This window comes from Melanotaenia boesemani, chromosome 8 (genome assembly GCF_017639745.1).
Source record: "Melanotaenia boesemani isolate fMelBoe1 chromosome 8, fMelBoe1.pri, whole genome shotgun sequence".
Taxonomy (NCBI): domain Eukaryota; kingdom Metazoa; phylum Chordata; class Actinopteri; order Atheriniformes; family Melanotaeniidae; genus Melanotaenia; species Melanotaenia boesemani.
The window spans coordinates 13,886,258-13,900,948 of NC_055689.1; the positions used below are offsets into that span (position 1 = coordinate 13,886,258).

General features: G+C 38.3%; 2 protein-coding genes across 3 annotated transcripts; both read right to left on the bottom strand.

Annotated features, from left to right (window-relative positions):
- Positions 1-390: 390 nt before the first annotated feature.
- Positions 391-4,070, bottom strand: LOC121643889 (cortexin-1). Its single transcript, XM_041991481.1, has 2 exons — positions 3,965-4,070; positions 391-1,349 (listed from the first exon to the last, which is right to left on the bottom strand). The coding sequence occupies exon 2, from the start codon at positions 794-796 to the stop codon at positions 545-547; it is 252 nt and encodes an 83-aa protein (XP_041847415.1). The 5' UTR covers positions 797-1,349; positions 3,965-4,070; the 3' UTR covers positions 391-544.
- A 3,522-nt stretch (positions 4,071-7,592) lies between these two features.
- LOC121644152 (mitochondrial import inner membrane translocase subunit TIM44-like) lies at positions 7,593-14,586 on the bottom strand. Of its 2 annotated transcripts, none has more exons than XM_041991894.1 (13): positions 14,414-14,586; positions 13,278-13,382; positions 12,804-12,968; positions 12,566-12,646; positions 12,206-12,355; positions 11,745-11,878; positions 11,493-11,578; positions 11,213-11,305; positions 10,916-11,040; positions 10,318-10,368; positions 9,855-9,944; positions 9,123-9,233; positions 7,593-8,740 (listed from the first exon to the last, which is right to left on the bottom strand). In XM_041991894.1, exons 1-13 carry the CDS (start codon positions 14,441-14,443, stop codon positions 8,621-8,623), a joined length of 1,341 nt encoding a protein of 446 aa, XP_041847828.1. In that variant the 5' UTR covers positions 14,444-14,586; the 3' UTR covers positions 7,593-8,620. The 2 variants fall into 2 exon arrangements, with proteins under 2 accessions (XP_041847828.1, XP_041847829.1); XM_041991895.1 differs by lacking the exon at positions 14,414-14,586 and adding an exon at positions 14,332-14,401.
- Positions 14,587-14,691: the final 105 nt, after the last annotated feature.

The following is a 14,691-nucleotide window of genomic DNA, read 5'->3' on the forward strand; positions in this document are numbered from 1 at the left end:
AGTTTGAGGTCTTGTCTCTTACTCAGCTGTTACGAAGTGCATTAGTTCTCTAAATGGCTTCCATGTCTGCCCTAAATTCATTTAATTTCTCTGTTATTCAATAAGGGCATCTCTCGCAGCAGCTCTGCACTCTGTTTATAAATCAGTCCTGGGATCTGTAAAATTATAATAGAATTACAAATTGACATGATAAAGAGAAGTAATGGGATAATGTAGCAATACTAATAATTCTCTTCTTGCAGCGTTTACCACAAAATACACCTACAAACTACAAGAGTCCAATAATGTCCCTTCTTGTGTCTGTTTTTTGTCTTTATGCAGTCACCATTCAATGTTTTCATATTATTACATTGCATTTAAGAAAATTAACAACTTGATTTTTTTTTCTTTCACAAAGCAACCATTATGCTTAACATTGCATCTGTTTTCATTGTCAGAGGCTGAACAGTTAAGGTTAGAACATCACAAATAAAATAGTCCAAAGTTCTGCAGGAGATCCTCTCCTCTAATCTTATGATTAATCTTCCCCAGTCACCTTTTCTCTTTACACCATTGCATAATCAAACTGTCCTTTGTCCAGACCATCCTTATGGCCCATCCATGATGATGATGGCATGCTGCTGTAAGGATCTAACAAAATACGAACGCAGCGGACCACAAGAAAGAGCAAAAGCAACACGAGGAGGCCCACGAAACACAGGGCTGTTCCTTGTTCTGGGTGCGCTATCTTGGGGAGCCCAGGTGGAGCAGGAGAGGAGAGATCATAGTCAACAACCCAGTAGGTTGTGTCGCTCATTTTGCAAGGGAGGGAATATTGCAGCTGTTTAAAAGTAAGTGCAGTGTTTCCTGTGAACCACAAGGCAAAGAGAAAGGATGTGGTACAAATCAGTGGTGGAAATTAATAAGCCCTCTGGTAACCTGAGCAGCAAGCTGAGGCATGCTCACTGAGGTTTAATTAGATCTCACTGTTTGGTGTTCAGGTGCTCCTCTATGTCTCTTCTCCAACACATACTCTGGTGATCTCAAGTGAACTTAATGATACCCTATATTTAAACTTCTCTGTTTATTTAGTGTCATTGAACAGAAGCGATGGGAATGCCTTGACTGTAATTACAAAGTGAAGTATAAATCTTTATTATGTGGCTAAAGAGGTTCCACATATAAATCAATATGTTTACAGGCTGTAAATAATCCAAGTTGTAGCACTTAGGACGATGTTATTATCTTCAAATCATTTTAATGCTCTGGTCATGCTGCACTGAGTTGTTGATTTCCTGAAAAGCTTCTATTTTTAGATCACCAGGAGTCACCAGGAACATCCTCACTTTAGGACTCAGTCATCAAGAAACCTAAGAATGAGAGGAAAAGAGAAAAAAAATGTAAAACTAAGAATCAATATGAGGGAGTTTCTAGCATTCAGAGCTGTGGAACAGAGTGGAAAGTGTTAGATATGTTTACTGTTTTTAAAGAATTCAGATTTTTTTACTATTCTAAGCTGGGCTCCTGCCAGAACACATCAAGCAGAAAGCACAGTCTCTTTTTAAAACTTGTGTTACATCTATTGTCTAATTTCATTTTTCTGCATGTGAGAAAATATATCAGACACAACGTAGAAGCACTGCTTTTCTCCTGAACTTAGATATAACACAGCACTAGATAAATTAATCAGTCTGATGACAGAAGAGAAAAAATGTCAAGAAAACCCTTAGAGAGCTATTTCCTTACTCAGAAACCCTCTACATGGCCTTATTAATGGGCCATGGAGTGGAAATACATTTCCTGTGGAAGGTGTTTTCCCCTGTCAGCATTTTCTATTCCAGGAGGCTTCGTCTTCATCCTTAACACCCTGCTGATCCTTGCAAAGACATGTTTTACCTCCCTTGCTCTCTGGGTGATGGGACTAAAAAGCCAAGTGAAGCTTTGATTGGGGAATTGAAGGCGTAATGAAAGAAAGTGCCTGCCTCAGGATCAATTATCAAATGGCCTGTGGTTACAACAGGGCTGGACTCTACACATAACCCTATGTCAGGGATCTAAATAAGAATAAACACAGATGACAATCTACAGTCAATATAAAGTCCATCTGGACAACATAAAGAGGGCATAAAGTTGTAGCATTAATGTAGCATCAGTACAAAAGAGAACAGAAATTAATTAAATTAACTAATTATGAGAGATTGTCCCATTAAATAGTCCAACAGTGTTATTTCTGGACATTTAAAGAGCTGATTATAGTTGTTTACTCTGTAGTCTCTCTGAGTATTTGTCATCTTAGAATAAATCAACACAAATGTTGTGCAAGTCACAGCTTCTTTGTTTTGTTTTTTTTTTTTATAGCTTCCAATGTAAAACTGATGTGGGAACTCTCACTCATTGTTTCTGGTCCTGTCATAAACTCCAAATATTATATTAGGTTGCACACATAAGTTACACATGAATTGGACATAATTTTTCAAATTAATATGGAAATGGACGCCTATGTCCCTAATCCTGGATCTTCCACGAAAATATGTGAAACAGCAGCCAGCAAAAGACTGTATAATATTCTAACATTTGCAGCTAGGAGAAATGATCTTTTGCAATGGATCGGTAACAAGATTTCTTCTGTCTGTGGTTGGCGCAAAGCAAATTTTAACTGAATCCCCCTAGAATATCTTACTAATATTATACATCACAAGTTCGACAGAATGTGGCGCCCATTTTTGGACTACATTAGACCAAACTTCTCCTCTATCCTATTAATAGGACTGTTGTGCACTTAAATAAATCATAAATCTGACCCCTGTACACTGTAAGTTAGACCTACCACCCTCTGTATTCTGCTATATCTTCATTTCTAATGTATGAGCTACCGCATGTGTTATGCTGCGTTTCTAGTTTTTGAAGACACTGTGTCGTCTGTTGAATGACAAACAAAAATTTGCAATTAAAACAACAAAAAAAGCTTCTACAGCAGTAAATACAGTTGTTGATTCATTTTTAATTTGAAGATTTTATCATTTTTCAACCATCTTTAAGTAAGGGAGTTAAAACCTCAAATGTTTTAGCCTTATTTGGTGGAATATTATTGTGGCTTTCAAATATTGACCAGGGAAGTCAAAAGTACGTTTTTAGGTCAGTCTTGCAGATTGCTAAAACTCATGATAACATGTGAATGACACAAAACAAACAATAGAAAAGACCAATTTGGCTGAGAAGAACATAAAAGAACGATCAGATTATCGATAACTGGGCTCAGTTGGTTAACTTTGGATAATCCCTTTTTAATTTATGCCAAATAAAACAGCAACGACAAAAAAAATTGATATGGAGAAAAGTCTCAGAATAACAAAAAAAAGGAAGAAAGAAACGAAACGGTAACAAAGTTCAGAAAAGAGGGAAGAAAAGTAGCAAATATTAATACCAAGCAGCCAAGCCAATGAATGCCACATGTAGTGACATGTGGCATTCCTCATGCCAATAATACCTGTAGAACCTATAATTTATTATTGAGGATTATATGTCAGCAGCTGTCAAGGACTTCAATAATAAATGCAGCAATGCAGTGTCTGAAAAGCCAAATAAAAACAAAAGGTATGTTTGCCCACTTAAGACAGAACAGTTATATAGACTTAAAAGAAAAATCTGTGATTTTAACTGTTGAATTAGTTCAACATTTTGAATATAATCTCAGCAATAAGCTCTTCTGTATTATAGACAACCAGAACATGACTACAAAATGTCTTGATTTATTTCATGAAAGCTGGCTTAGAGCAGAGAATAATTAATATGAAGCTTTTTGTTATATATTCACAAGGAAACTGAACGCTTGTCCTTTTCATCTCATCATTGAGTACACCAGTAATTACGTGAAGTTACAAAGCACTTTGCAAGTTGTCCACGAGCGTGTTATTGATAGTTACAACACATTGTCGCATTATTCCAATGTCAAATAGGAGGAAGATCAGAGTGGATCAAAATTTACCGTCGGGCTGGTGTCACAGGTGAGGTCATGTCATCTGAAACCCGGTGCGCGGATTATCCTGCAGCGGCGGGGGTTCAGCACCGCGGACAGCTCCGGCTCCACTCCCTCTTCTGCTCTGAACGTCTGCAGCTCTTCATTTGCTTTCACGCGGGCTTTAAGTCTTCTCACTTTGCGGGATCCGCCCCACATCCCTCCATCCCTCCCTCCTGATGGCCCTCCAGCTCGTCCGTCCATGGCTGCGAACCATGTGTGGCTTTTCCATTGTGTAAGAGAGCTGCGTGGGGCAGTCAGTGGGGCCTTAAGCAAATATGTCAAAGTTAATGTGGTCAGTGAGTCTCCTGGGATTTTTTATTTTTATTTATTTATTTATTTATTCAGCTTAAGGCAACCTCCTAACTTACGATAATACAGGCTTACAAATATTTTTTATTTTTTTCTGCAAGTAGTGATCACGCTCTCTGAATGGATGTAACTACAACACTGACGGAAATTAATTTAAAGGATGCAGATCAACTAAAATGTGGATTGTGGCTGCATATTTTCTTACATATGTAGAGCTTTTTTTTACTGTTGGATTTATTTATAATTTTATTATGTTTGTGTAATTTCATTTTCTTCACTGTTTAGACACGTATGTCTGTCTTTTTCTGTTGTAAAAGGGTAGTGATCACATTTTCTTTCCTTGTTAAAGTTATCCATCTGAGCCGATGATACAGAAGCAGATTAATCTGAGGTGATTTGTTGAGCTACTTGGAAAATAATTTATTACTGCAGTGACTTTTTGGCCATGAAAACCTATAAAGCTGAACTTCTACAATATAAATTGAAGTTTGGGATGTTGTTAGAACAAAAACAAAGCCATATGAAGTTAATGCCGGGTTATAATGTAGGTTATACATGTTGGGAGATTTTAGCAATCATGGATAATTAGATTTGCCACAGTTCTGAAAATGATAGCAGAAGTGGGTTTCTCACACATAAGAATGAATAAAATATAACGTAGTATATCATTTCATTTCACAGGTCAGGAAACCATGAAAATGGAACTTTTTCTACTGTGTTTTAGGTGTTTTGGAATAACCTCCTTGGGACTTTCAATTATGAATTTACATTACCTGTTCCTGATAGCTTTTTTGACTTAAAAAACAGTAAGCTGTGCTTCAAACTAACTTTCGCAGCAACATAATTAAACTATGGACCCCAAGTGACCCCCCTCCCCAACATCAGGTTGGCTGTGCTGCAGGTCCTTTCTGTACAGTTTTGTTGTTTTTTTTATATCAAAAGGTATATCTAGAACTAGATTAGATTTTAGAGGGTGACATGACTTAATTAATGAACTATGGAGTTAACAGGTTCTTGGAGAATGAACTCATTATTAGACTGTAAGATGACTTAATTACAGTTACATCACAGATTTTGCTGAATTGCAAGATATTACGTGATCAACCTGCAGAACAAAACAAGCAGAGCTACCTGAACGCACCTGTGGCTCAGCTCCAGATACTCACTGTGAGATGTAATTAATTGGCACAATTAAAGCCTTACACTGGGACAGACTGCAGTCCATACACATTCACATCTCCCCTGCCTGAGGCTTCGTGGGATCTCCCAGTAGGTTTAATTAATAGCAAGTGAATTGTAGCACTGCCCTGAAGAAGTTTATAATCTAATATCCCCCCGAGCTGTCCTCCTGCGGGCCGCCCACTGTGGACATAATTGATTAGAGTCTCCAACCTGCATGGTTATAAAATTCAGCATTTTCTGTTATCTTTGTTGTAATGTATGACACAGCCTGAGGTCAGGATGTGGCTCAGTGACATATCACTACATAAGCATACAGGTGACCTATGACAGGTGAGTTGTGTGTGCATACTGCCTTCTTTTCAACAGCCAGAAGACCCTCCTCTTAACTCACCCACAGTCTAAACTATAGCATTATTGATAGAAATCATGTGGTACAGCCTGGTGTTTGACCGGTTGTGTGCCACCGTGAAAACCATCGGACAAAACACTGCTGTGCTTCCAGCACCTTCTCTTCTCTGTTGCCACTTCAATCCTGTTATTTTGAACACTTTGCTTAATGATCTTAGAGAAGGTTCCCATTTGAATGGTCTCTGTCAAATTTTTCTGCATATAAAAAGAAAGTGAACATTATGAAAACAATTGTAGATTCCTCATGATACCATACATTTACAATGCTGAAGGCTTGGTCTCTCAGCAGGCTTCAGGAGGAAGGAGCCGACTAGTTGAAGATTAGATAGTTCAAGAACGTCCCTTGTTATTCATCACCGTAGACAGGTGTGGGATGAGATCTGTTTTAGATGGACTGTGTGTTTGAATTTGTCAACCTTATGCAACCCAATCTATTGGTTTATCAACCAACATCAAAAGTCATTGGTATGGGCATTTATCAAGACCTGCCAGCTCTGAAATAAGAGAACAAACATCCGACACACACAATATCCAGTATTTTATTTTCAACTTGCAAGTACAGACACAGTGCATTCAGAGCTTCTGATACTAAGAGTGCAGACACAAAGCTACTCATAATACAGCTCACTTTATTCTGCCAACTGGCATGTTACTGCATTGTAATAGAAAAACATATCCATACCCAGTCGGGGTTTATTGTCACTTATGAAGCAGCCTGCTGCAACTCAAAGAACTTGTTTTTGTCCTCAGTTAATACAACAGAAAGAATAACATAACAGACATTAATTCATATGTACATTTACCAATGAATTTAATCTGGCAAACACAACTCTTCAATGGCTGGAGCACACAAGATAAAACAAGACAGAGACTGTAAAGATGAGCCAGTAGCCCCTCAAGGCTGTAATGATCCTAACAGCTGTGGAGGTGCTGCATAGAACAAATACAGTGGTGATTTTTTTTTTTGAGCTTTTACAAGCAGTGGGAGTTTCCAGTCTGTTACTAGATATGAGGTTAAATGAACCATTTAATTTGAAAAGACTTCTGGACATTTTATCATCATTCTTAATCACGAAAAACATTCAGCTAAGTGTACAGATGATCTATTTAGTTGAAAGTGTTCTTTTTTTTGGTGGACCTTGACCCCATTGGTAGATTTTAATGGATTACACATCATTAACACACACTCAGGCCTCCTGACAAAGTGAACACATAGTGCAATGATCAGTGATTTTTGTGACTTTTTGTGTCATCAATTACAAACCATTTCACACAGTTTCAAAACCAATAACAGTCAGCACAACAGGGCATTCAGCAAAATGAAAACTCATTAATTCCACGTTTCACCTTCTTTGTTTAAACCTTGAAAAGCCACATTTTAAAAAAGTAAACCAAAAACAGCTCAATAAGACAAACGGGTGAACAATGTCCAACAACAAAGCTGCCTCTGACATGGAAGCTGGATGTGGTCCCACGTAGGCTTAAAAATAAGCAATTTGTAACATCTGATACATCTGCTAATTTTAAACTTATATTAATATGCAGATAAAAAAAAACTCAGAATGAAGGCATAATGTATTTTAACTGGAGAAGACACATGCACCATGTCAACATAGCAAACACTAGTTCCTCGCAGTGTAAGTTTTATATTATAAAAAGGAAAGACTGAATACACTGATCTTCACATTTACTGATAATGTTTAAATCTCCATCTTTTGTCTCCATCTATTAAGCTTCTGGTGTGAACAAAAGCTAGCTAAGCTGTTAGTCAGTGCTGAGACAGCTTAATCAGTGGATAAGTTCTTTACTTCTCTCATCGTTGTCTTCATGGTGACTGTAAGGGTTGTTGAATGAGAATCATCAGAGAAGTTTTACATTTCTTGTTCAACACTATTAGCTGCACATTCACACTGGAGTAAGTCAGCCCAGTTCTTTAGTCATCCTTCTCAAACAGAAAAGATGCTTCTATTTCATACAGTATTTGTGTGAATATGTCTATAATCTTTATATGCACAGCTATAACAATAGTGTCTTGGTCTAGGAGTGCTAGCAAAATGCAAATGACATCAATTGAATGTTTTCGCCTGAATGCATCTATTGCAAAGATGAAAGAGTGAAGTTTGTTACACTATGCCTCCTGCAAAAGAATGGAGTTCATCCATGATGTTGCTTATATTTTCATTTTCAGTGCAGAACAAAGATCGCAGTTAAGGATTCAAGTTGAATTCAGACAACAGATGCACATCCAGTGCTTTCCACTTCCAGTGGCAGGTTCCTTTGAATCGTGCAACATGTAGATTGTGGATGGACTGTACCACTGGATAACGATGGCTCCTGACAGCTGTATTAAAGATGGGCTCCATCCCTTCTAAGAAAAATAACAGCTGTATTCATACACCAGTCAATCCAAACACTGAGCTGATTAGTGTGAAAGACTTCACCTTAAAACAGGATGCAGATTTCAGTAAATAATCCATATGTATGGTCTCCACTGGCATATTTTTGTGCCAGAGTGGTCAAGTTTGTACAACTGTACATCTCTGGATACTGATGGGAAATGTGTGCAAACGCAGTCACAAAGGAGCAGGGTTTATCTTAAGTTAATGTACTGTACACAGCATGAGCTGGTAATCCAGACACATGTTGGAATCTTCTGCCCATCTTCTCAGTTTGTGTCCCAGATGATTCTCTCCACATCCGTGCTTCCTCCTCATACTTCTCCTCTTAGAGGACCTGCTCGGTGCTGGAGGCGGAGATGTCCAGGAGCCTCCAGGCTGCATTTGGGTTCAGCTCCTCTTGGTCACGACACAAGGCCCAAACATACATCATCCTCATCACCTTCTCCTGTTGAGAGCAGAGGGTCAGTTAAACTGAGACTGAGTATGAAGCAGATCAAGAGCTCATCCAGATATCCAAATTTCACATCTATAACACTGAAAAAAAAAACAAAAACAAAAAACTAATTAAAGTATTTCTTTGTATTTTGATAGGCTGCATGGTCCAATATGCTTTACAAACCAGATTATTTTTCTTAATTTAGAGACAGTTTATTATACATTCACTCAAGTAATTAGATGAGCTGGGATCCTACTGCTGCAACAAACTTGTTTCACTGACCTCTGATCTGATTTCAGCTATTTGAGTTATTTACTTGTTTTGTTGTGGCAACTCCGATCATATCTATTAAATTTTCTCTTCAGAGGCAGTAATTACAAGCCCGACTGACCGGATCTCCTTCCACAATATCTCCTTTGGGGCTGCGGATCACCATGACGACTTGAGCCTGGAAGGTGATGATCAGCACAGGTCCTTGGTCCATCATCTTACCCATCGCCAGCTAAGAAAAAAAAAAAAGGAAAAGACAGTGAACAAACCATCTCTACCTGTCGTCGCTCCACCTGCAGCAATACGACTCCCTATATGCTTGTGGGGTGTAAGTCTGCTTCTCTGCCTCATTTAATTTTCTGTTCTCTGAATACAAACTACAACTCATCTGGATGGAGCAGCCTAATTTCAGCTGCATCCAAAGTTTCTTAACTCTGTCTGGAATATAGCTGCAAACGGGTACTTTTCTGTTGCTAATGTTAGATAAACCTTATTCACAATCCCCATCTCTGTTAGACTAGATCTTCCATGTTGAAGGGACTGCTACGACGTTTGTTAAGCATAAAACTCTGGCTGTCTGAAAATGTGTTTATGAGACCATCGCTAGCAAGCTGCAATCACCAACTTTGGACCTCTTGGTCCAGACTCAATATAATGGGTCAGTTTTGCAGAACTTGACAACAAGATTTTGGAGAACCATTTAATTTGTTGCTACAGGGAAACATCTGAAACCTGCAGAACACTGGCCTACGAGGTCCGGAGTTGATGATCCAGGACTTAAGTATAAAAAACATGGCAGTTAAAAGCATATGTTGTGTGAAACTGTTAAGTCTGTATGAGTAAAACAACTTACATCTATGTTATCAATGTCAAGGACTTTGGACTGGAAGAGAAGCCCCAGACCCCTGGCCTGCTGGATGGGGTGGGCCAGCTGACTGTATGTCTGAGAGGAAGCACACAGGAACACATTAGCATAAAACATCACACTTTCCACCATCTGCATCAAAACTAGACTGTTCAGATCAGCTTAGTGGCTCTGTGTGAGATTTCAGCAGCAGATAAAAAGGTATTATAAATAAGAGTGAAATGCTATTGCATCTTCACTGTAGGATTTGTCATATAAACTTTGCCAGCTGCTTATGTACAGCCATACATTTAGTCATTTTTCAGTTAAATTCGATTATTTTTTCTATGATATGCATGCATACATGAGTGTGCCCATCCACTGTCCACGTCGAGCCTGCATCAATCCTGGAGTGGATCAGGGCTTAAGAACTGATAAAATATAAATGCCGAGGTGACGGTGTATAACTTACAGCTTCATAGCACCAATCCTTTAATACATCCAGTTCTCCCCGGATCATAGCCTGCAGAAAAGAAATGACAAAGCATCACATCGGTGTTTTATTACTGACTTGGGGCAGTATATTTCATATATATTAACAAATTCTAACTACTTTAGCAACTTTCGCTCAAACAATGTCACTGTAAATGCAAAAAGGTCAGATGTTTTCCCGTAGGTTAAATCAGCAGATTTTCACTATTTAAATCAACAGCATGTAATTTTAGATGTTTGTTGATAATTTCCAGTTTGATCTGAATCTGCTTTTTAATTCCCAGGCTCCATCACAACTTAAGATTATTTAAAGTAGATGGAGGGCACAACCCACTGTTCTGATTGTTTAACATCATGTTTGCTTTGAATCTGCAGACATCTGACAAGTCACAGGCCCTTTACAGAGTCTGATGTGAGCTGAAATAAGAGGGGAAAACATGTGTAATGAAGCAAAAACTTTATCACTAATTCTGCTCTTAACATCCTTTGAAAAATTAGCCCTACCACTGTTTTGGAAGAGTGTGAATGTAGTTAGAGTAAATAGAATACTGCGGGAGAAGATGGAGGGTCCCTCTTACCTCCAGGACGTTAGGAATTATATCTTTCTCACACTGTTTGAGAAAAGAATCTTTATTAAAATTAGGGTCGGCCTTTAGGATCTCCGTCAGCACCTCGGACATTTCTGTCTTGGAAAAAAGACCACCTGGAAACACATCAGCGTCATCAGCTACAGCCAGATTCACAGCTTGAAATAAGATTTATCTGAATATACAAAAACCATAACATCAAGCATATATTTACCCCCCTTACTTATTAAACAATATACTTATGATATCAAAACTTTTAAACAAGTATTTACTATGACGCAGAATTACCTAGAAAATCTGTGACTCTGTCAGTGACAGCTCTGGATGCTCTGATGAGGGCATTGTCACTTTCATCATATTTCATCTTCATCTCAAAGAATCCTGAAGGCATCAAGAAGGGAATAGTGAGAGGAAGACCAAAGCAGCAGGTGCATTGATCACTACCTAGATAAACTGCAAGTATTTTAGTGGATTTCACTGCAAACACTCTATTGCCATCTGCTGCCTTTAAATGAAATTACATGTGTTCTTACTGTAAAGTAGACGACCTGTAATATGCTTCACTTACTGTTAAAAACTACATTATTGTCCTTGAAGTCTTTCCACTGCTGGTACCACTTTGAATCTTTATGAAGAACGACACCCATAGCATCTCTATGTCAAAGGACAAGAAAATCTCACAGTTAGAGCTAAACAAACAACAGTGGAAGTTGGTAACTTGTTGGGAAAGTAGCCCAAAAAATGTGCTACTAACCACAGATTTATTTATTTATTTTTGTTTTTCTACCACAGAAGGAAGGAAGTGAAAATGTCTACTCACTCATTTGCCTCAAAAACTCTGGTGCTACTGTCTCCTCCTTTAGATGAGAAATCGCTCCTCATCCTCAGCTGAGCAGGAGCCCTGTAGGGGCCGGCATCACCGACATCTATCTCCTTTTTCATGGTTTCCACGCTCTACACAGAACACAAACATTTTTTTTTTTTTTGGAGTTATTTTATTAAATTTAATTTAAATCAAATCCAAACCTAGATGTAAATTCAGGTTTAACGCCACAAATGCTTAGCAGCATGATGCTGCTGACAAGGCGATGACTGTCGACCCACAACCCACCTCATGTTGCTCATGTTATGAGGCAAAAATCAAATTAGAGGCCCAGAAAAGAATAAGGAGGATTCTTAAATCAAATTGAGCATTAGAAGCAGAAAATCACTTTTCATCTGAAGGGCTTGAAGTAATGTTGAAATCTAAAACTGTATGAAAATCTCATGTTCCTTACTGACCTGTGAGATGGCTCTGAATGCAGTGATCCTGCCTAGTTTTCCTCCTCCTTTAGAGACAGACTCTGCAGAATGCATGGCCGTCCTGGCTGCTTCTTCCAAACCCTCTTTCATCTTCCTCCCGATGTCTGTACGACTCACTTCGTCAAGACCCTTTTGGTAGGAAAGCAGCACAAAAATTAAATCAGTAAGGTCGACAGTCACTAATATGACACAAACTAGTTCTCCTGATCTAAAGGGTTTTTTAAACATCATTAGAAGTCAGCTGGTCAAGCTACCTGAGGGGCAAAGATCAGATCAGACAACATTTCCATGAGGGAAGTATTTATCGATGCAGTCAAGTCTTTTCTCTTCTGATCTTACCTCTTTGACAGTCTCTGACAAAGAGCCCAAGGTCTTCTTAAACACCTCTGACGTCTTCACAGTCTCGGCCTCAATAGATTTCTAATAAAAAACAACAAAAAAAACAAACAAAAACATTTTCTTTATTTAAATCCCAGCTGTGGCTGCTAATTAACTACAAAAAAAAATCTGAACTCAAACACTACTTAAAGTTCAATTCCTTTATATAAACTAAAATAAAGTTAAAATGTATCCGTACATATTTCCTGCGGGCCTGTTGAAGGGCATCAGACTCCTCAAGCCTTTTGGCTTCCTCTCTGAACTTTTTGATGTTCTCCTTCATTTCCTGATTCTTACTGAACTCATGACGGAGGTTATCAACAAACTCTCCCAGAAAACCTTTACGTCCAGAAGAATATCGGATCTACAGAGACAAGCAGAACAATGGATTTTAGTTTAACAGATAGTTACATTGATTAAGAGGAAAAAGTCCAATGGTACAATCTTTATTCATCTGTCAACACTACTGAAGAAAAAAAATACACCAGCATTAATATTAATGTATTTTCACATTTTATACAATAAAAAAACTGAATAAAAACAATCAGATAAGTAAAACCAACTTCCTAACATCTATGTTGCATCAAAATTTTAAAGTTACAATAAATGGTGATCAGTTTAATTGATGTAATCAATAAAGGATTGTTAAAGGGTAAATGGGACATTTCTATACCTGCACAGCTGCGGCTGGCGTCCTGTGTAATCTGTACGCATCTCCTCGCCATGCTGCAGACACCACAGACCGAGAGCAGAGTGCCATGGCATTTCTGCCCATCAGCTGCAGCGGAACAACAAGTCAGAAACAAATAGTAACATTATACTTTCACACATTTGCAATGCAACTGACAATACACACTGGGTGATAAATTAGAGGAAAAGCAAACATTAGGTGTGTTAACGGTATGCTGATCCTCTCCTGACCATCAGAGTATCTTTTACTGCATAGATTGAATGGGATTTGTGATATTAGCACCATTCTTTCAAAGATATTCCATCATTTTGTTTTTTATAATAGAGGTACAGAGTGTAGATATGTCAGCAAAATCACTCATAATATTCTGGAAATCATATGAATAACGGTCTAGCGACAAGTCATTGTGTAGTTATCAATCAGTGTGCTACTGACCACTGAATTGAGGCATTTTTCACTCTGAAAAAGAAAGCTTCCATCAGAACAAATCAATGAAATCCCAAGATAAGCAGAGAGACACTAAATTATTGCAATTTTGGTATGTTTGCAGGGACTCTTGCCAATAGAAGGTAACTAACTGAAAGGCACTTAATTATCCCAGGTTTATTTCTCAGGTAGCAGATTATCATAGTGGAAACATTTCTATGACTAATTATATGTGCAACGCGGTGGCACCAATTCCTATTACCTGTTCGATCCTTACACATCTGACACTGCTTCTACTTTTCTCATGTTCAGTGTGAACTATTACAAAAGCCAGCACCTGTCGTGTTATAACAAATTCCTCATCTGGAATTTCGATAGAAGCTACTACATTAGACTTTCAACAGACTCGTTTATAAATCAAGTTTCACATGAATTGAGCAAAGAAACTAAAGCTTAAAACCTGGTTTATATTTCGAAACAGTAAAACTAACATCTGCTGTGATTCTGATGCAACAAGGCCTCTTCTATAGGACACATCTCGCTGTATCCGACCATAAAACTAGGCCCATAAACTGCGTTTACGTTACGCGACATAATAAGACTGACTCACATCCGTCAAATTACACTTCATTTAGCAAATTACACTCCTCGGGTCTTGAAACCATAATGAATGATTGGAATAAGTGTCTAACCTCGTAGCACCGACACACGGAGGCTGCCATCTTGATCTTGAAACGCGCCGGTAAGCACGTGCATCCTTGCTGCAGCAGCTGACGTTCTACCTGACCAATAGGAGCACAGGGATGGAATAGGGGCGGGGTCGCCTGTCAACGTAACATTAAAACTTTATTTGCAGACACAAGTCCATAAAACACAAGCCTACATCATACAGAATAAATAGTATAAAAAGAGAAATACCAAACAATATTAGTGCACATTAGAAGACATACACACTGTTGTCTCAGTTTAC